This window comes from Protomyctophum bolini, assembly GCF_963924005.1.
Source record: "Protomyctophum bolini genome assembly, chromosome: 6".
Classification (NCBI taxonomy): Eukaryota; Metazoa; Chordata; class Actinopteri; order Myctophiformes; family Myctophidae; genus Protomyctophum; species Protomyctophum bolini.
This window is the reverse complement of record NC_137867.1, coordinates 40,510,750-40,536,720: the sequence shown is the minus strand read 5'-3', so window position 1 is coordinate 40,536,720 and position 25,971 is coordinate 40,510,750. Positions and strand designations below refer to the sequence as shown.

General features: G+C 41.0%; 1 protein-coding gene across 2 annotated transcripts; it reads right to left on the bottom strand.

The window, feature by feature from the left end:
• Positions 1-2,630: 2,630 nt before the first annotated feature.
• LOC308316454 (endophilin-B2-like) lies at positions 2,631-25,698 on the bottom strand. Of its 2 annotated transcripts, none has more exons than XM_080765093.1 (11): positions 25,495-25,698; positions 23,683-23,824; positions 20,432-20,560; positions 17,743-17,876; positions 17,020-17,124; positions 11,575-11,637; positions 8,280-8,303; positions 7,176-7,265; positions 6,596-6,696; positions 5,916-6,129; positions 2,631-4,866 (listed from the first exon to the last, which is right to left on the bottom strand). In XM_080765093.1, exons 1-11 carry the CDS (start codon positions 25,555-25,557, stop codon positions 4,759-4,761), a joined length of 1,173 nt encoding a protein of 390 aa, XP_080621219.1. In that variant the 5' UTR covers positions 25,558-25,698; the 3' UTR covers positions 2,631-4,758. The 2 variants fall into 2 exon arrangements, with proteins under 2 accessions (XP_080621219.1, XP_080621220.1); XM_080765094.1 differs by having other exon boundaries at positions 17,032-17,124.
• Between the last annotated feature and the right edge of the window lie 273 nt (positions 25,699-25,971).

The window sequence follows — 25,971 nt, the reverse complement described above, 5'->3', positions numbered from 1 at the left end:
AGTTCAAAGTTCTAGTCAGTAAGTCAACTAGTCAGTAAATACAATGGATAAGCCAAACATCCATCAAGTCAAGGTGCGATCAAGGTAGGTAACCCAGTCTCAAAGAATACCGGAGAACTCGCCGCTTTACCAACTCGCCGCAGCGAAATGTTGAGAGAAACAAGTTTCAATGTCTTCATCGTTATGCTAACATGCGGTCTTCATCAGTATAGTATGTCAAACCCACAGATGTTATAGTTCATTATGTTAACATGCTGTCTTCATCAGTATAGTATGTCAAACCCACAGACAGTAGTTCATTTCCAAAGTGATCAAATTATTTTGTGAAATTAAATGGTCAGCTAGATAATGATAAAAAAGGTACCGGTATGTGAATACCAATGATAGTACCAATGATATTGTTTACTGACATTGTTTCGGTACTTTGGTGTTTAAAATGTAGCATTCCTAGTTCCTACTTCATAGTGTAAACTCTAAACAACTATCCTCTCTCTCTCTCTCTCTCTCTCTCTCTCTCACTCTCTCAATTCAATGCAATTTAAATAAAGGTGAAGTAAAACTAAAATGCACTAAACCGTGGCGAGTCGGAAAACCGGCGAGTTCTCCGGTTACCGTCTCAACAATAGCAGCACCCAACAAAGAAATCAGTGGCCAAGTAGCACTGGATTTGGGGGTTGACCATTCTGAATGGTCTCTAAACCAAAGGGGTGGTGGGTGTGTGTTTCGCCACCGAGTCAAGCATATCGTAACAGTGCGTGACCAGGCTTCTCTCTTTGCAGATGAGTAAGGCTGGGAACGAGGTAGACCTGAAACACAGGCTGTGTGCCAATTCAGTAAGGACACAGACCCTTTATTAGGACACAGCTAGTGAGAGACAGCTCTAAAAGGCCATGTAGAATGTCAATGAATGGACAAAACATGTATCGTTACACCCCTACTTCCTGCACATACTATAAAAGTAAAAGGTTAAACTTACAGTATTTGCAATCACTTCATGATTATTTCAATAAATTGTTGCCATTCAGAAATGTAATGAAACAGGCATGAATTATGTTTAACTCAAAATGTACGTAGTAGCAACTAGCAACACATTGTATTTTGTGTTCCAGTATATGGACGACCCTCGTGTGGGTGAAGAACAGACAACCCGGCTTCCTAAAGACTACTTTGTGGAGTCCCTGGTTGTCACAGTTTTCTGCTGTCTCGTGAGTGGTGCTGTTGCGCTCAAGTACTCGTATGAAGTAAGTATAGGACCAGAGCCTTCTATTGGAGAGTTGCGTCAATGAGGGGTCAGAAACAGCGTTGGTCACGTGGTTCATGCAACTTGAAACAGTGACTAAAGCTCAGACTCCAGTGCATTCTGTAAACTTCTGGCCCAGGGCTTTGTCACTATTTGCCAATAGAAGGCACTGTCGAAAATGAACGATGAATGAACTTCCCGATGAAGTGAACAGGAGTGATGCAACTCTCCTTACACACACACACACACACACACACACACACACACACACACAGCTTTGTATATGGCTCCGAGTAGGACAATTAAGCTGCCAGCCTGCTTTCAACATGAAACTTATCTGAACTGCTGCCATACCCAGTATACAATGCAGACTTTTGCAGTGAGTTTCAGTGTGGGTGGGTATGTTGGAATCCTGTGACGCAATTTCCCACCTAGTATACACAAATAAACTCTGTGGGAGGATATGGGCTGTTTGGATCATGTTTGTTCACTTTCTTTTATAGACACGTGAAGCACTTGCAAGAGGCGACATCAGAGAGGCCAAGATGTCGTCCCGCAAGACCCGGACGTTGGTTCTGTTCAGTCTGATATTTGGCTGGGTCTTGTACAGCGTGATTACTCCGCTTGTTATTTTGACATGTGATAGATGACACAACAGCTCATTGTGTGAATGAGTTTTATGTTGATTGTTGGAGCATGTGATGCAAGACAATAAAGTTATAAATAAAAAAATAGAGTTCTATAGCTCAGTCATTACTTAAGACTCACTGAAAGCCTTTGTCTGTGTTCTGCCCGGCTATATTAATTATTTTGGGAAATTTCTGGGCATTAACCTTTTGTGTTCAACACTTAACTGCAACCAATGTGATTGCTTGCAACTAATGAGGGTATGATAATGGACCAAAAACAAGCTGTGAATAAAACATTTGACCCCATCTGTATGGTAGAAACGGCAGCGTTCTACATACTGCCAACCAAGATTGAGCCTTTATGAAATATTTAAGACCATTAGGGTTTTGTGGAAAATGTTTCTATACATTTTGCTAGTTTGACCACTTCAAATGCTCTAATCTTTCAAAAACATTACCGAAGAAGAACCCCAGAATAGGGACACTAGGCTTCAAGTGGTTAAATACTCTCAGTAGCAACTACATTAGGTTTTTCTTTTAACCCATTGACGCCTGGTGCAACGTATACGTTGTTCTACCCTTGATGCCGGCCGTGCTCTCTGTGTCTCATCAGCTATTGCTATACATATAGCAACATAACTATTTTAAAAAATAGAATTGTTTGAATTTGAAGGTTTTCAGAAACCTTAGGTCAGGCCCTAGAAGGCGTTCCCAGATTCGGCCTCAGGCATCTATGGGTTAAAGATACATGAGAATGAAAATCCAAATAAAGGTTACCTTTTAATTCAATTCATTCATCCAGCATGGCTTAGGGACCGGCAATAAATATACTGTAAAAGCTAAATGAAAACAAAAAAAGATAAAGGTGAAGGGAAAAAAATCACAGTAGCGATGATAAACCCTCGACAGAGTGCATGCATGTACGGTAACACAGCTCTGTGTGCAAATGCTTTGGTACTAAAGATCTGAGAGAAACAGATTCATACTTTGACATATACATAAAACGTAGGTACACAACCAGACAAGCTACTCAAAAGTAGCACATGCAGCAGTAAGAATCAAAAGACACTTCAATGACGTAACAGACAATGGGAAAGATAATCGTGAAGATACAAAGGAGAGAGGGATTAAAGAAATAATAATCAATTGCATAGGGGCCAAAGAAACTAAGATGACACACAAACAGGCATATTCACATCATAGTAATGAGTTACAGTCTTGCATGCCACACGGTGTAGTGTACAGGATTGTGTTTGCTCAGAGACATGTCTTCTGTTGTAGAGAGTGCACTGGACATTGCAACACAGACAGCATTATGTCTGGATTATAGCAGATGGCCATAGGAGTGTAAATGTCCCTTCACTTTAAGGCAGTTAGTAGTTGTTGAACTTACAATATTTGTTTGCTGCAGAACGTGTTTGTATGACCAAGAGGAAGATATCCTATATATATATATATATGCTATGGGAAGGGGTGAGTCAAAGTGGAGCATGTTTACATACTATACAGACACAGTACTATCTAGAGCAGTGATTATGAACCTTTTTAATTTCAAGTACCCCAGTTAGGTATGCATTATGCCACCGACCCCCATTTGTCAACATTGTCTCTGGTACCCCAATCTACAATGTAAAGTCCTCAGTGTTCATATTAGTCAGAGGAGTCAGAGGCCCCTTTTCCACCAGGGTCAAACCGGTGCGGATCTTAGTCCATGAGCCAGAGCTCCAAAATGTAAACGTTAATTATGAATTGAGTGTGCAAAACCACAGTAGTAGCTTTTTCATATATTCTTTCTTTGCATACGTTCCTATATAATGCCTAATTTGCATACAATAAATAATTTTCTTTGTGTAAGAAATCAACTGGGGAGGTTTCGCAATTAATCTCTGATAAAAAATGAAAAAGCTACTCCTGTGGAAGGGTTATCATACAGTATATTAATTTACTTATAGATCAATATACTGTAGGTATGGTTTTGCCCGCTCAATTCGTAATTAACGTTGCAATTTTGGTGTTCTGGCTCATGGACTAAGAACCAGGCCGGTTCAAAGGTGGTGGAAAAGGGGGAGTGTATACATATGAAAATCGTAGGTTCCTCTCTTTGCACATTATCCGACTTAAAAAGCGCCTCAAGGACTCCTGGGTGAGAACCACTTCTAGGGAATAGATAGAAACTTTGACAGGGAGGAATGATGCCAACGGTGCAGAACAAGTAAATACGTGGGGTGCTAATTCACGATGACTCATCGAGATTCAACTTCAACCCACATTGTTAGATCAAAGCCACCCAGAAACAACTGCATTACACAAAGAAATAAAACACAACTAGAAAAACCAATCAAAATAACAGAACAAAAAAGGAATGTTTTTCTTCTTCAGGGTGATTCACTTCATTCACAATATTACCGTTCTTCATTTCAATTCAAGTTGTAAATGCAACAATTCCTCCATAAAACACTGCAGCGTAGTTAGTGTCCTTGTCGTTCATTTTCCAGTGCATTCAGAAAGGAACAAATGGAGTGTTATCTGTATACCATATCAAATGCATACTTGTGAGTTCCCAGAAGTCCTCGTTATCTATATCATTACCAGAACACAACTAGTGAGGACATTTTTTGCTTACAAGCGGAAATACATTTTAGGATAACAGTAAACAGTGTCCTCAAAGTTATGCTAGTACCAACAATATGTCTGCGCCATTGTGTTCATGTATGCGTCTATGTTTGTGAGTCTGTATGTATGCATGTTTGTGACGCGTGTGTGTGTGTGTGTGTGTGTGTGTGTGTGATAGCGTGCATTTGACTGTGTCCATGTGTGTGAATGTCCATGCGTGTGTGTGTGTGTGTGTGTGTGTGTGTATATGTGTGTGTGTGTGTGCGCGCGTCCTCTTTAGCTAAGCAGCTCCAGATACGTGACAGGCACTTTTCCTTTCTGGTTACCTCTCTCTCCAATGAGCCAATCACAGTCCATGCCGGGCACCGTGTACACTGTGATAAGCTGTGGGATGAAACACAATGTGAACCAATTCCATGTTAACCCATTTTGACCCGAGATCAGATTCTAAAAATGTCTTCTACATCCTGACAGTTTTCTGAAAAAGCTATGTTTCTGTCAGTAGGCCCCTAGGGCCTAGCCTCGTTTCCATTGTGTCACACTCTGTGCCCAGAGTGTGCCACGCCTGGGTCGGCCTCCCAGACTTTTCCGCAGCATACTAAATCCAACATGGGTTGTGCTTATAACCACGCCCCCGGGCAAGTTACGTTTACTGAGGTTAAGGTTAGTGGATTTGAGACGGAGGAAGGCTCCTGAAGACAACCGAGGGAGACATGTGGAAGGTAGCCTTAAGGCACACACATACATGAGCCATGAGACAGGTCACCCTAACCTACATGTCTGGACTCTGGACGCAGGCTTCCCACTTCCGTTTCCCAAGTCGAAGTCCATAAGCGCGTTAAGTTTAGGTTAGGGTTAGGTATAGTTTTACTGAGGTTAGGGTTAGGCTGTCAATCACAGCGACTGGCCAATCACAGCGCGTCCTTGCACAATCCGTGTAGGCTTTGGTATGACGCAACTTTTTCCATTACTATCCTTGCCAAGGGCATTTAATTACGCAATACTAAGTTCTTCTTTAACAAAAGGATATCCGCGACAAACAGGCTTTCATCATCACATGATGATGGCTTTCATCATCACATGATGATGGCTTTCATCATCAGATGATGAGCTGATGGATGCAGGTTAAAAATAGAAATACAAGGCAATATGTTCCATTAACAGTGGTCTTAAAGCTAGCACATTCATATTATGTTCTCTTCTTTTATTTGATTTGATTTTTTAAAATGTATTTATTCTGTAGACTTTATGACCAACCAGAAACTCAGTTCAAACTTATAAAATGTTCAGCTTTTTAGTTTTGTGGTGTCATGCAGGTGGATGTATTGCACTTTTTTCTGTCAGTTTTTCTCTTTTTTAACTTAGTTTACACTATAGCAAAAAGCTCAAAGACATTGTCCCCACTTGGGCATCCTGTGCTTTGGTACACTCACCTCATCAGCTAAAAGGGAGAGCTCACTGGAGTCGGCTGCATCATAGTCATACAGGACCTTGGCCTTGCGGGTGCCCGTGGCTGGTGCCTGCACCTCCTCGATGTTCAGCGTGTCCCCCTCGCTCACGGTGGGGCTGGTGGTAGTGCTCGGCAGGGCAGAGCCAGCAGCGGCAGACATGGGCGGGCCGACGTTTGTGGAGAACGCATTGGGAAACCTGGGGCAGAAATGAGGGAAGATAAGTGCTCACACAAAAAATAGTAGTCAGCACTAGGCAGCACACACACAATCAGGAAAATGTTTGGCGTATAATTGTATTTCTGAGTCATACTCACACATCTCCATTCGAACTGAATGCATGCAAGATAGTGGAGATGAATGGGTCATGTGTTTTGTTTTTGAGTAACAACAGTGGTTCACAGAATCAGTTCAGAATCTGACGATGCAACTAGACATTTGTGAGGTTCCAGCAGTCCAAATTGGTGAAATATTGCTCGGGCAGAAAATAAAGAAACTAAATAATATTTTACCAATGAAAAGTATTAATTAACATGTCAAGGCTACGTATTTATGTCTTTGTGATTGCAATGCTCATCAAATTCTGATGAGCAATATCCAAACATCCCCTTCTCTAGATATTACATAAAAAGCACAGCAGTGTTCTCTGCCATTAAGGTCCTCACCTTCCCAGCTCCTTCTGGAGGTCAATCATGTGCAGGTGACACTGCTTGTAGTAGGCGGCCTGTGCCTCCACAAACTCATGGAGGCAGCGCAAGTGGTTCACCTTCGCCAGAACAGGAAAACAGCAAGTCATTCCCGCCTCTTAGCATCGATAAATATGACCAAACGTTTAAAAAACAATCACACCCGTGTGAACCGAGTGGTGCAACTCCCCTCTCCCCCCCCCCCCCCTCTCCTCTCCTCTCTCTCTCTCATTAGCAGGCAACAGTGCAGCACTAATACTATCTCTCTCTCTCCGTTTCTGCACAACAGCGCCCTTGCCACTGGTAGTCAGTCATACTGGTGCTCATGAACACATAGGTGAACCAACACATAGGCGGACGACACATAGGCGGACACGGACATTGCTGTTCCTTGGAGTGGTTGCACCACTCAAAAACCACACACACACATTTCATTTCAGCTCGACTTTAAATCCAGAAATGTTTTACATCAATTGCAATTGAATAAACCTTTTGTCACGGCACCACCACAACTACGAGGACAGAATGATGATATAATGTGGTGACGGTGAAGACCTACATGTGTACTGCTGATGCCCTCCAGTAGCAGCCTGGTGACCTCCGCCTGTCTGTCAAACTCCGTCTGGGCCACACGAAGCTCATGCTCTGCCTAAATCCAAAACCATTAGCCAGACGTTAAAAGAATGATTCGTAGTGCTCCAGTGTCGCACGCTGAAAATAGCCGATCTACAAGCTCACAAACATGTCTCGTAGATGGGCTATTTGTGGTGTGCGACACCGGCGCACACGCAAATAAATCCTTATTCATTAAGGTCTAGAAAGCATTCTCCCATCATTGGCCAAGGGGGTCTTAATCTTTTCAATTACCAAGAATTGCAAACAGGAAACAATATAAACAACAACAAAAAGCAACATTACAGCTGGTGTAATCTGAGTTCCCAGAAGTTTTATTTTTCGCCACTAGGCGGGCGAGAAAAAAGGAACTTCTGGGAAAAAAGGAACGTATCCCTGTGAGGGAAGTACGTTGCGCTCAGAATCTGAGCGGACACTCCCCTTTCCGGTCTGAAGCACTGTGCATACCATGAAAATAGTCCGAAGGGAATCCAATTCCAAATTGAATTGTAGTAGGCCACCACCGCTCAAGGAGCAATTGTTTCCCTTCCGTCTTATTTAGATGTAGCGCCCACTCCATGTAGAACCCGCCCCTGTCTTTTGATTCGCATTTCATTTGAAACGCAACGCACTGGGCCACGCCCCTGCTGCACAGGATCTGAGGCCAATTTTCCTAGACTACAGCTGGTGTAATAAAAATAAATAAGTGGTGAAATGTATCAGTCAGCAGCTACGTTACATAATAGTATTAGGTAAATTAACCCATTTTGAGCAGGAACCCCTTTTGGTGTTACATACTGTACATTATGTTATAATTAACTATTGAAAATTAGCAGATCTACAAGCTCATAGCGCGCCATCGAGTGGCGCACTACAAGCTTGTAGGTCTGCTATTTAGAAGAATATTTAGTATTTAGTATTAGAGTATTTAGAAGAATTTTTGTAAATTTCGAGGTCAGGCCAAAATGGGTTAAGACTGTCATGACTTTGTTCTCAAGCGTCATAGCGTGTGACCACCAGGTCTCATGATCTTCCACTGGGTCTTACTCACTTTGTCCACTTCCTCGCTCCAGAGCTGAGAGAGCACCGCGGCACAGCGAGGAGAGAGGGGGAAAGAGACACGTTCTGATGACATCACAGGAAAGACATTATTGCAAAACACCCAAGAGAAACTTTATTCCCTTTACGGCAGTGGTTTTCACCCAGTGGTCCTTGAGGGGGATCCAGGTGGTCCCCAGCTAAATGATGGAGAGTCGGTAACCAAATGGACCCTTATAGACCTTTTCAGACTCCATCATGGCCCATAGCACTTACCCTAGCCCCTTAGATAGCATTTCTGTAGACTTAGATAGCATTTGATACAGACTTATAGCATGTTACATTATGTAGACAGCACTATAATTGCATTGTATGTAGTCATAGCACGTCATAGTACATATGTATAGCATAGTATATATGTATAGTTTATATGTATAGTTTCATTATATAGATATTCCACTGTTACGTTCTCAGCTTACGCATGTTTCATGATAAATGCTTTTTATGTGATGTATGCCCATGCTTTTTTGTTCTTGCTTGATGTAAATCGCTCTGGATTAAGAGAGTCTGCTAAATGCCTAAATTGTAAATTGTTTAACTCTTGAGCGAGTAAAATTAAACCAAATGGACCCGTTAAATTATTGTTAACCCATGTTGACCTGACGTCAAAAAAAAGGAAAAAGAATCATCTGAAAGAATATTCAAAGCTTTGTGACGTATTTTTGCGATTTTTCAAAAATAGCAGACCTACAAGCTCGTAGATCTGGTATTTTTCAATAGCTAAAGTATGTAACATAATGCTTAAAACACCAAAAGGGTTTCCCGCCCAGTATGGGTTAAACCTCTGCATTACTTGACTTACAAGAAATCTACATACACAATTAGAGACTGTAGACTTGTTATTTTGATCAGCGTTTGCCTGTTATCTTTCCTATCGTACCAACATCAATACAGCGTTGAATTGTGGACAAAATCATATCCAACGACAACAAAACATTCTACGTTTTTTGGGTCTGAGAGGCTAAATCTCATCAAAAGGTGGTCCGTGGCTCATATGCTGAATAAATAACGACTGACTATGCTGTGCTAGCAAGTCTTGCAGCAAAAATAGCCTAATCAAAGCTTAGGATGCCCTCTAAGATTCAAGGGTGATATATATAGGCAGGACCACGGCCACGTCACTGGGGCTCAGACATAACCATAAACAAACCCGATATGCCTATCCGAACGATACATGACCATATATGGATCGGGGGTTGTCCAGATTCAGAACCACCGATCCAATAGACCATACAGTATATGGGTAATTGGGTATGCCTATAAACAGGGCATAGGCATATTTATACTAATAAAATCTGCGAGGAGAACTCTTTGCGTCACTTGTTCTCCGTCTGATTGGGATTCACTCCCAGACTGACGGATCACGTAACTGACAAGGGGAGAAATGTATCTCACCCTCTGTTATGTTGTGCTTCTTGTGTCGATTACGTTCGACTCTGTAAGGCCAGTGGTGGAAAAAGTACTTTTAACTTAACCCATTTTGACAGATTCTAAAAATGTCTTCTACATCCTGACAGTTTTCTGAAAAAGCTATGTTTCTATGTCAGTCGTTCTTAGATTTTTTTTAAATAGCAGACCTACAAGCTCATAGCGCGCCACTCGGTGGCGTGCTATGAGCTTGTAGATCTGTTATTTTTCAATAGCGAAAGCATAACATAATAACTAACACCAAAAGGGGTTCTCGCCCAGAATGGGTTAAGTAAAAGTACCAATATTTCAATTTAAAACTACTTTGTTACAAGTAAAAGTACGGAATTGAAAATGTACTTGAGTTCAAGTACATTTCAAAATGTTCAAAATGTGTACAAAATGTATTGAAAATAGCAGATCTACAAGCTCACAATGCGTCGCGACAAATTGTGAGCTTGTAGATCTATTTTCAAATGGCCGAAATGTATAGGGTTGATATAGTGGTTAATGTATGTTTTCTAATCAAAATTTAAATCGCCAAAGTAACTAGTAACTAACGTTTTCAAATAATTGTAGTGAAGTAAAAGTAAATTTGGACACATACCTCAAATATTAGGCGATTATGTAATATTAGGCGATTATGTAATAATTGTGACAGGCCTTCAGACTCAAACTTGTTAAACCAAGGTGTGGGAGTAACCATCATATCAACTGTGACACACAAGTCTGGTATGCAACGCTGTAGCCGTCTGCTGCACTGATAAACCACTCCCTGGTGCCAAACGTTAGTGAAAGCAAATGAATGTTCATGAAAAGTGCAATCAGACAAGGGTTGCCCCAAATACTGAATACTATAGGAATCAAGTTTGTACAAGTAATGATGCATTCAGAACACAATTTATTAAACTTATAAGTCATGTGGACAATCATCCAGTATGATAACAATGTAATATTGTCCATCAGAACTTATTCATGTTTTCAAAATGATTAACACGTGCTGCTTGATTGAAACTTGTCAAGACCGAGACATTCATTTATCTACACTTGCGAGAGATATTCTGGGGGGAATATTAGCCAATCTACAAGCTCACAATGCAATGTTTTGTGAGTTTATATTGGCAATTTTTGGCAACGAGATTTGGTGTAGGCGAAAGGTGTTAGTGTTAGTCTAGAGAGCGTTTAGGTGTTTAGGAATGAAACATAGCAGAACTGGCTGTTAAGACAGCACTAGAGAGAGACAGTGTTCTACTCAAAAGCAGAGAGCATGTTAATGAGTGTTACAGTACTGCGTTCTATTCAAAGGCTATAACTACCGGTATACAAGTTTTAAGAAAAAGTTCAATTTGTTTTTGTTCACTCAAGAGATGTAAAGGAGATATGAGCTATACAGTACGTCCCACTAGAATGTTTATTTTCACATCAGTGTTGAAGACACTTGAAGATTAAATTGTACTATGGAGCTATCAAATGTATATGAGTTAGTGTTTTGTGTGGTACCGTTGCGTTGTATGAATGGTGTATGTAATGACAATGAAATATGTTGTTCTTTTGATGATGTTGGTTGAGAGACCCCAGGAAGAGTAGCTACTGTAATTGCACAGTAAGCTAATGGTGATCTAATAAATAAATCAAATCAAAGAGCATGTTAACCCATTTTGGTGTTAGCATCAGGTTATGCTTTAGATATTGAAAAATAGCAGCTTGTAGATCTGCTATTTTTGACATAGAAACATAGCTTTTTCAGAAAACTGTCAGGATGTAGAAGACACTTTTAGAATCTGATCTCAGGTCAAAATGGGTTAATAAATGTTACATGGTACTGTAAATCAGCTACTTACCGCAGAAGCACTGGCTGAGAGCACGTAGTTCCGGGGTCTCTGCTCCTGAAAGTCAGGTGCAGTCTACAGAGGAAACAGTACAGGGTTTTAAAATACAAATCATGGCTTCCAGACAGTGGTACGCAAACAACATGCACAAAACCAATGACTAGAGATCAAACAAAAAGCAAGCACAACACACAACACGATATACCGTCACAGCACGCTGTAACTACAGTAAAAAAAGCTAACCAACACCGATGATCACTGTAAATAGAGTCCACCTGCTACCATGAATGTCGTACTGGGAGCCAATGTGTACTGAATTCTCAGCAGCAATATTTTTTTAAAGAAAGTAGTGCTGCACAATGGATGGTTAAAACGAATTGTAATGGATGCGGTAATAATTATAAATTAATTTGAGTTATTTCATTGTTGTTTCATTGCACTTTTTGTTTCTTACAGTATACAATAATTATTAATTATGGACATTAAACTGTGGTTGCCAGTTAGTAATCACTACTGTTGTTACTTTGCACCACCTGTGTCACCTGCCTTCATCAATCTCTCTCTACCACTTAGGTTTCATCATCATCACCTGCTCTCTCCCTCGGGTAAAATATTTACAGAAGCCAGCTGTGTAGGCGGATGATGCAACAACCCATAAGTAAACACAGCATACGTACATGTGGAAGGCATAAACAATAAACATCCTTTCCAAATTCACAGGCAATTGTTCCTCACTTGTGACCGAAACCAACCTGTCCATCAAACAAAAAACCGGACATTGACTGTACGGTGACTAATTGTAAGGGACCATTCGGAAATTCACGGAAACTTACGGTAATTAGGAAAACAGGGGAGGGTTATGGTTTGTCATTCTAGTCCAAGGGAGGTTCATACAAATTTGAATCCATAAAAGCCAGGAGCCCACTCACAGTAGATGTTATGTAATGCACTGCTCAATGTGCGCATAGTCATCACATTCAATGCAGGTCAGGCAACTTCCCCTCATCACACCCCGCTCGTTACTTATGTGTGGCGATTGGAAGACCGGAATGCCAACAGATCAATAGAAACAATAGGACGTCACGGAATTATACGTTTTATATATTATACCGTTATATTATTTGGTGGGGGCAAAAGCAAGGGTACATGATTCAAGTAAAATACATATTTCTGTCGGGAAGGGTCGTGCCATTTTATTTCCGAGCAGTATGAAATCCCCCAATGACCCCTCATTCTAAATAACGAACAGTCCCTTTGCTGCTGGTTGTCCCAACCAATGATTCAATGTTTCTATATAGAGAGCACGTGCTGTTTTCATGCGTATACAGTAGGTTTCAAAAGTCTGATTTGACAGCAGCCCAAAGGGGCTTCCATTTGATCAATCAGTCCTTTGATACCCCATCAAACGGAAGAAAAAGATCATGTCAAGAAAACTAGCATGGAAGGACAACTTTAGTTTTTAGTTCAACCAAGGTTCATGTTTTAGGTTGTTATTAGAGAAAGTAAAAGATGAGTGTTTTTTGCTGCTTTCTTTCATTTTAGGGATTTTAGCTGTTTTTGACAGGCATTCGAGCATGGGGCTAAACATGTATTTTGTTTTACAAAATGTTATAGCGACTTATTATTTTTATTATTTACTATAGTCCTACTAGATCCCAAGAAATTACACCTGTCCACAAAAGATCACTGAATGTGAAGGGGGTGCAAGTGACCTGTGAGCCATACAACACAGTATGGCAGCTCCTATACTACCCCCCTTCACATTCAGTAGATACTAGATCCTGTGATCTTTTGTGGCCAGATGCAATTTCCTGGGGGCTAGTAGGACTATAGTAAATAATTTAAAAAAATACATTGCTATAAAATTGTGTAAAAAAATACATATTTAGCCCCATGTTCGAATGCCCCCGCCCCCCTATCAATTTCAGCTAAAATCGCTAAAACGAAAGAAAGCCGCAAATGAAAAATAATTAACACTCATCTTATACTTTCTCTAATAACAACCTAAAACATGAAACTTGGTTAGTTGTCTTTTAAAGGGTGTATATATTATATAAACATTCCTTGGTTATTGTGTGATGGGGCAAGCATGATGACAATAAAATGTAATTTATTCTTCTGCGAAAAAGTGCTGCGTGAGATGTCACTCGACAAAATATTGCATAATGAAATCAAATGAGCAACATGTTACAAGGCACCTTTTCACCAAAGCATAAATTAGGCTTTAGGACCTTTGAGACCAGGCATTTCAGCACAAATGGTGCATACATGGATGGGACAGTTGCCAGAGATCGTCTGGATGTATGGAGTTACACATTAATCAAACAAGACAAGAGAAAAAGATTTGAGAGAGAAACAGAGCAAAACAAATATTTTAAGACTCAAAAGTAACTCCATAAGCAGTGTGTGGGTCTCAATTTCCAATCGCCTGGAGGCTGGAAGCAACAAAAGATATATCCAAAGTAGGAATTCAATTATTTTTGGGTATCAGTATTTTAAAAATAGCCAACTTCTTTTACCATTTAACAATGGACCTTGCGGTAAGCGCCACCCCGCTCCAGCCCCTCCCCCGTTACGGTTGCCTGCAACTGAGGACCGTGTTATGTCGCCGTTTTTTCGAAGAGGAATAGAATTATTCCTCTTTTTAGACCATTAGCGGACCTTCACTTTTTGGATACAATGTGCCGAAAAGGGTAAGCACTGAGCAGCGTTCTTTTTGGAAACCAAACGCCGTTTCTGAACCACAGTGGGAGGGGGATAGACGTGAATGGTTCTGAGCTGCAGTGGGAAGGGGGATAGACGTGAATGGTTCTGAACCGCAGTGGGAAGGGGGATAGACGTGAATGGTTCTGAACCGCAGTGGGAAGGGGGATAGACGTGAATGGTTCTGAACTGCAGTGGGAAGGGGGATAGACATGAATGGTTCTGAACCGCAGTGGGAAGGGGGATAGACGTGAATGGTTCTGAGCTGCAGTGGGAAGGGGGATAGACATGAATGGTTCTGAACCGCAGTGGGAAGGGGGATAGACGTGAATGGTTCTGAGCTGCAGTGGGAAGGGGGATAGACGTGAATGGTTCTGAACGGCAGTGGGAAGGGGGATAGACGTGAATGGTTCTGAACCGCAGTGGGAAGGGGGATAGACGTGAATGGTTCTGAACTGCAGTGGGAAGGGGGATAGACATGAATGGTTCTGAACCGCAGTGGGAAGGGGGATAGACGTGAATGGTTCTGAACCGCAGTGGGAAGGGGGATAGACATGAATGGTTCTGAACCGCAGTGGGAAGGGGGATAGACGTGTATGGTTCTGAACTAGGGATGTCAGTAATGGATAGTTTCCCAGCCGGTTAGCCGATAGGATTAACCGGGTCATTAACGGATAGTGGTTGATTTTTTTTTTTTTTTTTTTAATAGGCTACCCCAAATGTAATATGCATGTATAGGCTACATAATTAAAGTTGGTAGACGAATGGTATACATTTATTTATGCTCCTTTTTAAAAGACAAACTAAAAAGCAACATTTAACATTATAAATAAATTGTTGTAGGCTTAATCATCCATAAACAACGCATTGCATCTGCGTGTCTACAGTAGCCTACAGAGGTCCGCCGGTTCTAGTCCAAAACATAAATAAATCCAGTCCAGATCTGAGCAACCTATACCTATAAAGCCACTGGACGCATGGGCTAAGCCTTTTTTTATTATTAAGGAAGATCAACATGCATGTCACCGTGTTCTGTTTGTTGACTTTTCGCTGACAAGAAAACCCTCAAACATCGATAGCACATGGCTAACTTGATAGCCGTAACTAAGCCGTGCCAGTGTGGGGACTCGAGGAGACGGATAGGAGGAGGTTGTTGAGGAGGAAGCGACAGCGGCTGTAAACGTTCTCCCTCCAGGCCAAATGGCCAATAATGGATTTAATAATGTAGGTCTCTGCATTGATACGGTCGACATGTGTTAATCTCGTCTCGCTGTAAGCCTGTCACTCGCTTACATTTTGACTACCACAACGCTACCGTTGTAGGCTTGTCGCCAACTAGCCATTGAAATACAACAGAGAACGGGGACATTGAGGGGGCAGAAAACAGAGCCAGAGCGCTGTTCATGCAGCCTGGAGTGTGACAAGCTGGGCGGCGCAAATAAGAGCAATTTTAGGCATGTGTGCAACATGACAACTGTTTTAAAGTATTGTACAGTGACAACTACAGTCTCTGTAATGTTTATGTTGTACTATTACTAAAAACGATCTAAAATAAGATCAGAACACGCATTTATTATTATGCAAATTAACCGTTAAAGCTGATAATAATATCCGGATGTTTCTTAACGGTCGGCTAACCGGTTAGTCGGTTAACCCCTGACATCCCTATTCTGAACCGCAGTGGGAAGGGGGATAGACGTGAATGGTTCTGAACCGCAGTGGGAAGGGGGATAGACGTGGATGGCTGTAGGTGAAGATATGTGGCAGTCCTTACAAGAGCAACTGAACGTGGGGAAATAAATAAAAATACGTGGTGCCAAAGTTTGTGTTATTTCAAAGTAAAAAGTTCCAGCATGTGTCTCCACAGTCAGCTGAATTGTGAATGGAGTTTCTAGGTGAAAGTGCTTTTTGAAAGTTTTGCGTCCTGGGTACGCCCAACAGCAACGTTTCACCATGACGTTATTATAGTATGGATGTTCTTGATATGAATACTTCCATTCCTCTTCGGAAAAACGATGACATAACATGGTCCTCAGCGTAGGAGCAGCAAGCGTGTCCTACTTGGCAACAGTAATGGGTGGAGGGGTGGCCTGGGCGGGAGCGGGGTGGCGCTTACCGCAAGGTCCATTACCGGTAATTAGTTTGTTTTTAGGAAGTAACAACATTTACACAAAAGTGGCTTTTTGGCTGGTGTTACACTTGTACTTTGTTATAAGTTCATTAAGTTCACTTTACAAAATCTAAAATAGTTAACCCATTTAGGCCTACGGCCGATTCTAAAAATGGCTTCTAAAGCCTGACCTAAGTTTTCTGAAAAACTTCAAATATGTATATAGCAGCATCAGTTTTTTGTAATTTTTGAATACTGTACAGAACCCAAATATGGGCCCCCGGCCTGAGGGGGTTAGACACCAAAAGGGGTTCCCGTCCAGAATGGGTTAAAGAACGTTTTTCCCCTTCCCACTCATTGCCTTTCCACTTAGCTGTGTGAATAATCAGATTCCACAGTGCCAATGGTGAAATTGCCAAAGCATGTGAGAAAGGCGGGGAAAAAACAAGGCAAGAGAGGGATAACACAATATTTCAAAAATACTCACATCTCCCTCGCACTGTGAACATTAGAATAAAAACACATGTTAGTCAGAGGGAAAACACCCCAATGCCAGCCAGTAAACGATTAAAGGAGTGATGGGTGAGTTGGGTGTTTGGGGAGTCAGAGATGATGTGGAAGGACGTGAAAGGGAAGGGCTGCACAGGGGAACTCACCGCAGCCTTAGCTTCAGCCAACTTGGCCTTCTTCAGACGGGCCTTACAGGAATCCAGGTCCAGACGACGGTTCTCCAGGAGACGCCTCTCTTTCTGAAGGACCACATCGACAGCAGAAATAGACTTGTCAAGTAACTACTGACATGGCGCAATGCAAAATGTACTTGATATTTAGTAGGTTCTAAAGTTCACTCTTTATCCTGTGATCTACACTGCTACCCTCTGGTGGCTGCATTCAGAGTTATTTGATTGGAAAAGCTGAACATCTCAAATTAAAACATAACACCACTTTGTGACAAAAGTACATTATTAATGTTGTTCTGCTTTATTTTTCTGTACATTTTCTACAGAAAGAGATTATGTAACATGTGTATTGTGATAATCTTGTTCTCTTTCGTTTGTTCCGTTGGATCGTTTTGGAGCGGAGAAACTTTTCGTTGCGTCGGATTAAACTACTATAGACTCTCGCGTGCGCCTCGTTTGAAGAAGAGGACGGACGCAGTCTTTATTCTTTGTTTAATTCCGAGCTAGAGGGCGATTGTTACAACTTCCTCATTAAGACTCTAAACATATATGGGCTGTTGAGGACAAATCTAGTTTTTATATTTAAGTAAGTATATGATGATATAATAAATAATATATAATGAGAACCAGAAGTAAAAACACTTCAAACAATGGCCTAAATGGGTAGTAGGTAGAGTTCAAACTCACTGAGATGGTCCTCCAGTCTCCTTCCAAAAAGTTACGGAGTGGGTTGAGGAAGCCGATGGCGGAAGCCTGGAGGAACTCCCTCTCTGCACCACCAAGCCTCCTCTCACATTCTCCCACCTTGATCAAAGTTGTTCCTATTGGGAGAAACATGCATACAAACACACACAAACATTAATTTCCATAATAACCAGATTATTAATCCAAAAGCCTGACATGTCAGCAAAGTAGGCCACAGCTCATAGACTATGGTTAATGGTTATTCTTCACAAGCACAAACTATGAAATGATCTACAACACTTGAGAGATGATATCCAGAGTGGAAATCTGAAATTTATACAAATCAAATCGATCTGGAAATTGGAAATTATTTCCCACCCCTTTCAGTGGGGTTGACAGTTAATCGAACTAATGCATTTAATTGATTATAAAACAATTTAAAGTAATCACATTTGGAGGAGAACATAATTATTTTAAAGCAGCAATAAAAGCTCACAATGTGTCACAATTCAACATGTTATGAGCTTGTAGATCGGCTATTTTCAAAATGTGCCAAGTCATACATCACATCATGAATGTAATAATTTATAGCAGCCTTTGATTTGTTGCTATACTGTATTCATTGGCATTTAACTAAAAGGCACAACTGTTGCTAGGTGTGTTACCAACGCAATGTATGCCGATATGAGGAGACTTGCAGCTCCAGCAGGTAGCAGCACACACATGAATAATGGAGAGACCGCAACTGAGATACCAAGCTACAAGCACAACAAGACACAATACACCTACACAGAGACTTGCAGAATTGTATTTACACTTAATTACAGAAAATTGATAAAAGTGGTAGGTAGGTAGGTAGATTTTTTTCAATGTAGATACAGAGGTGTGAACCAAAGTGGGTTTCCCAGCCCATAAAACAGATTCAGAACATGGCAGACATAAACGTGCCTACGTGTGGGTCTCTACACAGACCCACACATTATTCATGGGATCTGACATAGTATCAGTGAAAGGCTTGTGCCAAGAAACGAGCACTTGCTAGGTGCCATTGGCTGATACTGAACAACGTGTTTTTTAAAATCTAATTTGTTCTACAACACCTCACATGAAAAATGTCATGCCATTTGGTGAAGCATGGGCTTAGGTTTAATACATAATAAACCATATCTATCTATCTATCATACTTGATATCTGGCAATGGTTGCAAAAGGACAAGAGTTATTTTCTATCTGCAACAATATCAAGTACCGCAAAGTATTCAAAACATGGTAATAAATTGTGCTGTGTCAGCAAGTTGTTCTTTTAGGAAACCAGGAAGGTTTTGACTGAAGGAAAGCCGCAAATCAACAAACGCACACGAGCGTATGATGTGTAGATCATCATAACGTGGCCATCCTGCCACACATTGCTAATCAGTAACCACACAAAATCTAGGACATTCTTTCATAACATTGATTACTTGATAGGACTGCATCACTTTAGTCATAAAGATAATTTGCGAGGAAAACAGTGAATACTAATGAATCAATCAAGAATCAATAAATTAATCAATTAATTAATTAATACAAAAACAATCGCTATTCCTTGAAGTTGCATGGACAGCACATCAGTCATGTTATTGCCACTGGTTCTTCTAAGACTTTTGATTCTGGATTCAGTTAACAATTGTAATTCCCCCACTGACATTCAACACAGTCACAAGGCATGCTCTTATGATAGGCCTAAAGCCACTGATATTAATCACACAATTTTCATTCCAAATGAATCGGCCAAATTACCCAATTGCAAAATCCTAATGATGTCTTGTTTTTATTAAAGGAGAGCTTACTAAAATGTGACGTACAGATACTGTAGTAGCAAAGAGTAAACAATAAACATGTTATTATTTTTTTTATTGGAATTGGCCGGTCCTGCAGAAAGGAATCGGTTATCTGTACCCCCCCCCCCCCCACAAATTCCTAATGAGAAACCCCTAATAAATATCCTAAATACATACTGCTGCAGCCTGCGGAGACAAGGCTGCAACTGAATAATAATAATAGTAATAAATATCCTAAATACATACTGCTGCAGCCTGCGGAGACAAGGCTGCAACTGACTGCTGTTAAAGAAGAGCAGTATTGATCCTGGTGTTCACCAGAGAGGGAGAGAGACCGTGATTTATTCCTATTGGGCTGACGAAGAGAGGCCAGCCTATAGGGCAGTGGGCAGAATCATTGGAAAAGAGGGGAAGAAATGCAATAAAGCTCAATGGCTTTCATTATCTATTAGACTTTACTCTCACCCTGTGGGCAAACGGCAGAGGAAAGTAATAGCACACTGCTGATAGACATAACATGGCATTTGGTGGATGCTTATGTTAAAGCAAACACATTTTTTTTGTTTCTGCACTAAACACAGAATATTACCATCTTAACTACAGTGTTAATGCCATACTGAACACACTGAGTAACATACTGTATAGAAAGGAACCCTCCAAAGATGGCCACACCAAATGCCTACATTTGACCCATTTAGACCCGAGGCAGATTCTGAAAACCTTCAAATTCATATTAAAAAATATATATATGTTGCTATATGAGACACAGAGGTGTATGTGACACAGAGGGCGCAGCCGGCATTAAAGGTAAAAGAACATACAGGTCTAAATGGGTTAAGTAAAATATAAGCTCATTAGCATCCACGCACTAACCATAAGGAGCTCCGGCACCAAAGTCCTTCGCGGCATCCTGCATGTACTGCCCCAACAGTTCCCCATTGGTGACTCTGCTCGGTGCCTTTCTATCAAGCTTCTCATAGAGGTACTCCTCAATCCTCGCGCCTGTGAACAAAGAGACAGAGACCCTGATTTATGGTAGGAGCAGGCAAATGGAACCGCGCTCTCTCGAGTCCTTTGGCTAACCTCTACCCCCATTCATGCAGATAATGAATTCACCAGAAGTCACATTAGCCAGGTAGCAGAATCTGTAAATGTTGACAATGACAGCACATTTGGTGGAGAAAACACATGGATTTACATGATTGGTGTGCCTTGTCCGTTCTAGCCCTAGAATGGCTGATATTCCATACATTTCATGTATTCCATAAACAGTCATAGAACACCGACTAGATGCAATTTCTTGGAGGGGATAAACCATTCGAATTTGTACCACTCTGTATGTATTCACCCATTAATTAAATGCTGCTACTGGCAGTCAGCTCTCATCATACAGTATCAAAATCTTGTTGAAAGTTCTGGCATAAAACTTAAATCTAGTCAAATATATATCTAAATAAAAATCACACCTGTGCGAAGTGAGGGGCACTCTTATCATCATACATCATCTCATTCTGGCCTATCACAAGTTGCATCCTCACTTTTGTCTTCAATGTTTGTGTTAAGTAATGTTTGTGTTTACGCGAACACTCAAAATTGTCCATTCATTGTCAAAGGCATTTAATGTCTGTGTGGACAAAGTTTGTTAACACAAACACCAAAAGCTGGACATTTCACTCCTAAAAAAAAAAAAACACATTCCCACAGACCACATTCTCTGTACGTGACAGGGTGGCATTCATACTGTAGTAGCAGCAGCATTAAAACATCTGAAAACGTCCTTCAATGAGCTCATACGTAGTATGTGTTCATTGAAGGACGTTCACAGGGGAGATTGTGTGCACATCTTGTACCTGAAGGTAGGCCAGCTGGACATCAAGGCAAGAATCAAGGAGAAGAAGGTAAAACATCTGCAACACTGGCTTAAAGCTCCAATTAGTATTTATTTTTTCTTGACCTTGTAGGTCAAGACCTTGACCTTGTAGGTCTTCATCAGGTAAATCATTTGCCTGACGAAGACCTTATGCGGTCGAAACGTTGCGTCATTAAAGGAAATATTTTTTGGGGGGAGCTTTAAACCAACATTCTTTAGTCTGCTGTGAACAGAATGGAATATCTGCCATTCAAGGCCTACGTCCGTTCATGAATGATGCATGACATTAATTAAAGGCATCTAAGGATTATAAGCAACAAAGATCGGACTCTAAATGCTATAGAGCATTCAACTATTTTTCTAAAGGTATGGGAAAACTCTTTCTAAATTATGACTCGTCAGACTATAATTCTAATAGACACTACAAAGACAGACACCACACACACACACACACACACACACACACACACACACACACACCACTACTACACACCATACAACTGCCTTAGATGCAGCTACGCTGATTAGCGTTAACAATTCATCTGGTCAGAGATATGGATGATGCTAAAATACTGAGGAATGTCTATGAGCCAGTCACACACACACACAATGAGTGGGAATTGCATGTAGGGCAATAAAGTGAGAGGGGGAGACCAAAGAGCCCCTCATAGGAAATTAGAGTTTATAGAGACACAAGTTAAATCACAAACACTGAGCTTTTCAAATGTCCCGTGCTGGTTGTTTATCCACCACCACAGCACCTGCTGGCCCAGGTGTGCCCAGAGAAGGCACAACATTGTTCACTGGTGGTGCTAGATTGGTAGATATTACCACCAATTATTTAAGCACCTTGTGATTTGTGAGTCTCTTTGTTAAATAAAAGTGTTTACTGTCTAACAAATCGATCTCATGGTCGTATTTGATTTTCATACCAAATGGTAAAGAGTTGATTTGGTCCGACTGCATGTTCAGGGTAGGAAACCAACGGTTTTATGACCACCTACCAGAACAGCCGGCGGGTTCCAAACTCAAACACAACTATTTCGCTCACAATTTTGGGGGGAATTGACAGAAATCGACAAATCAGTGTAATCAAAGCAGTGTTAACAGTATATATTCGTACCCTGAGCCACAAATATTTTGGAGCATTTTGAACTGGTGTTCATTTCCCACCCTGTTCATCTATAGACCAAAAAGATCTGTACTAGCAGTCCACACGCATGAGAGGATTCCATGGCAGGGCACTAGAGGTTTGGTTCTCAACCTTTTCAGGCCGCGACCCCCCAAAATAATCATAATGTGAACTGGGGACCCCTCCCAGCCAAAGCACTTGGAATTGTAGGAGTTGAGGCCTCGCAAGTAGATCAGCTAGTTTGTTGATTACTTTTGAGGCAAATGACATTTCATTTCAGGTGTTAAAAAGGTAAAAGTCCTTCAATTGTCAATTTAGAAGTGCAGATATGCTGTATACACTTCAACTGTAATGTTGAGTGAGAGCACCCTAAACTAATGCTCTGGGGACACCCTAAAATCATTTGGGCTGGGGGTCCCGACCCATAAGTTGAGAACCACTGCACTAGAGGAGGAGGCATAATACTCACCAGTATGATCAACTGTAGCATGGAGAATCAAAAAGTCACAAGTTAGAGTTCCCTGTTTTCCAACATGGTACTACTGCATATCATTGTGAAACTGCTGCTCGTCATCAAGCTGAATTCATTACAGTGTAATTTGATCTCGTTGCATATCAGTGGTTGTAGAAAATGTTAAAAGAAAATCAAATTAATATAAAATAAGTGGTTTGGCATCCATTAACCCTCTATATCACGGTGTTGCCCCCAAATATGTCTGTCTGTGTCCAATTAAATGAAGGAGGCTGAAGTAAGTTTGGCCTTTTTTTGTCTAAGGGGGAGCATTCCTTTCTTTAAGTAAAGCCACATGGCATGGGACACTGTGCCACCAATTGACAGGATAAATCACTTAACTTTATTTATATACTAAATGTGTGTGTGTGTGTGTGTGTGTATTGTCTGGAGGAATGGGATATATTATTGATACAACAATAGTATCGTATAATAATGACGAACCAGCTCCCCCAAAATGGGCTAAAATGCATCGATAGAGGGTTAAGTTTTGTCCAAAATGAACATATAAATTCCCATGGGGGGGTATGTGCACTAATGCAAAGAAGGATAGATGCTCTGTGAGCCGTCTGCTGGTCTCTGAACGACTGGCCATTGTCGTGGAGTCTTACTTGGGTTGGGCTGCAACAGGTACTCTGTCTGCCTGAATATTTTCTCTGTCCAATTTTTGGTGCAGTCCGCACGGCTCAGCAGGTTCTCAAAGTGTGCATCCAGCTCCGTCTTCTCTGCCTGCCCCAACTTCTCTTCTGTAAACTAAAGCGGGAGTCGGTGACATCATCATCATCATCATCGAAACTCTAAGAGCGCTGTCCTGGCCTTGGACCAAGACTATCATAGATGTATTTTATCGATTTGTATTTACATTTTTCAATATCATTCCGAATCAAGTCAGACTCTATAAAAATGATCTCTATAAGCTCTATGATACTGATAGTCTTTATCCAAGACTAGAATGCTCCCTCATCTCCAAAACCTGTTAGAATGGTATGTCAGATCAGAATCATCTTTTATCCTATTTTGTGTGGATAAAAGTGAACATTTTAACTCAAATCTTTGCTTCTGGGGAGGTCCCTGGAACAACATATTTTCAGATGGGGGGGGGGGCATATTACATATATTTTTTGGGGTCCTTGACATGAACCACTGATACAGAAACATACGGTTTTTTGAAGACATTTTTTTAATTTCGACGTCAGGCCGAAAAGGGTTATTGTCATTCAGGCATTATATCCATAAGAAGAGCATGTATACCTGTTATTATGGTATAGGGTGTGCGCATGACATCATCATCATCATATCCAAAAGTTATGCGGAACGCCTACTCAGTGGCAAAAACTACTTTCTGGCCTTGACAGCCCATACATCCAAACAGAAAAGTCCCAATCGGATGCATTAAACTACCAGTACGTTAAACTCACTTTGGCAGTCGATTTGCTACTCACTTTATGCATGGCATACGCTCTATTGATTGAATACTGTATTAACAGTTAGCAGAAAAAAGTACTTTATTATCAGTTTACAGGAGAGGAGGAAAAAAAGCACAGGAAAGTACAGTTCAATACTGCCAAGATGATTTAAAACTCAAGAAAGCCCATGGCATGGCAATTGTTTCCATTGGGGTCCTTTATATCCAATTCATAGGAACATTTAAAGGACAAATATACAGTACTATACAGTAACAGTACCTGTTATTATGGTATTATATACCTAGTCTTAGATTAAGACTAAGGCTATTATATACCCAGCTCAGCAGCCATAATAACAGGTACTATATACTCTTCAGCTGAGCCTCAGCTGACACCGACAGCAACACGCCTCAAGGAACTGAGCCGGGCTCGTCGTGACGCAGTGGGATTAAACCCAAACCTTAATTGTAATCGTGAGTGACACCGCAAGTTCGAGTCCGGGTCTGTGTCACTCACAAGCTCTCACTTTGTCATTCGTCTTTTGTAATAGTACTTAACTTAACGTTCACCGTCAACTTCTCTGTCTGGCCAAATTCATTCGAAATAGCAACTGAAACAATCATGGATCATTGATGTGTGCAACAACTGTACTGAATGTAGTACTGCTAGCACGCGTCACCAAGTCGCACATCCATAACATAACCCCGTTGAATGGTGCTCGGACAGAGCTAAAAACTAACCTATTTTAGTGACATGAACATGGTGATTCTGGAGCTGCACGTTTGACAATCGCAGTCTAAACACGTAAAATAATCTCAAAAGTAACGCATGACACGATCATTAATTTGCTACTAGTGCCGAATAAACTCGCGAGCTAGCTAGCTACTAGCAGCTAGCCTAATGCTAACGTTGCGGTGGGGCAGCAGCAACAGCTATATAACGTTACCGATTTAATTAAACTGGTTTGTCAAAATGTAACGGACATATTTTAAGAATGACCAGTTCCATAATAATTACCTGAACTGCCCGTGTGAAAAACACCCCGGCATCGCAGGCTAGTTTCTTTACGTTGAAATCCATGATTGACTGTAGTAGTGTATTGTTGGGTCTCTCTGTCACGACCCAAGCCACTGCAAAATATCAACAGTCGCTAGGTGTCGCTATTGTTACTTATTTGTGTATGACTTATTTATGGGACTCTTATCTCTATGTTCATTGTTGTGAGTACTGTAATACTAATAATATAAGTACATAAATAAGTACAAAAAATATAACTTGATCTTCAGATAGTAATTATTTATATTTACTCGACTGATGAGGAATATGCCCCCCCCCCCCACCTGTTGCCAGTGCCAAACTTCTCTGAACCTGACTATTATTGAGTCAGCGCCAGTTTCATATGTAGGCCTATCTGTATTGTATCATGTGCAATTGCAAATTAATGTACAGTACAATAAGGAACAGAGGTTTGTCTGCAGACAGTATTGACAGTAT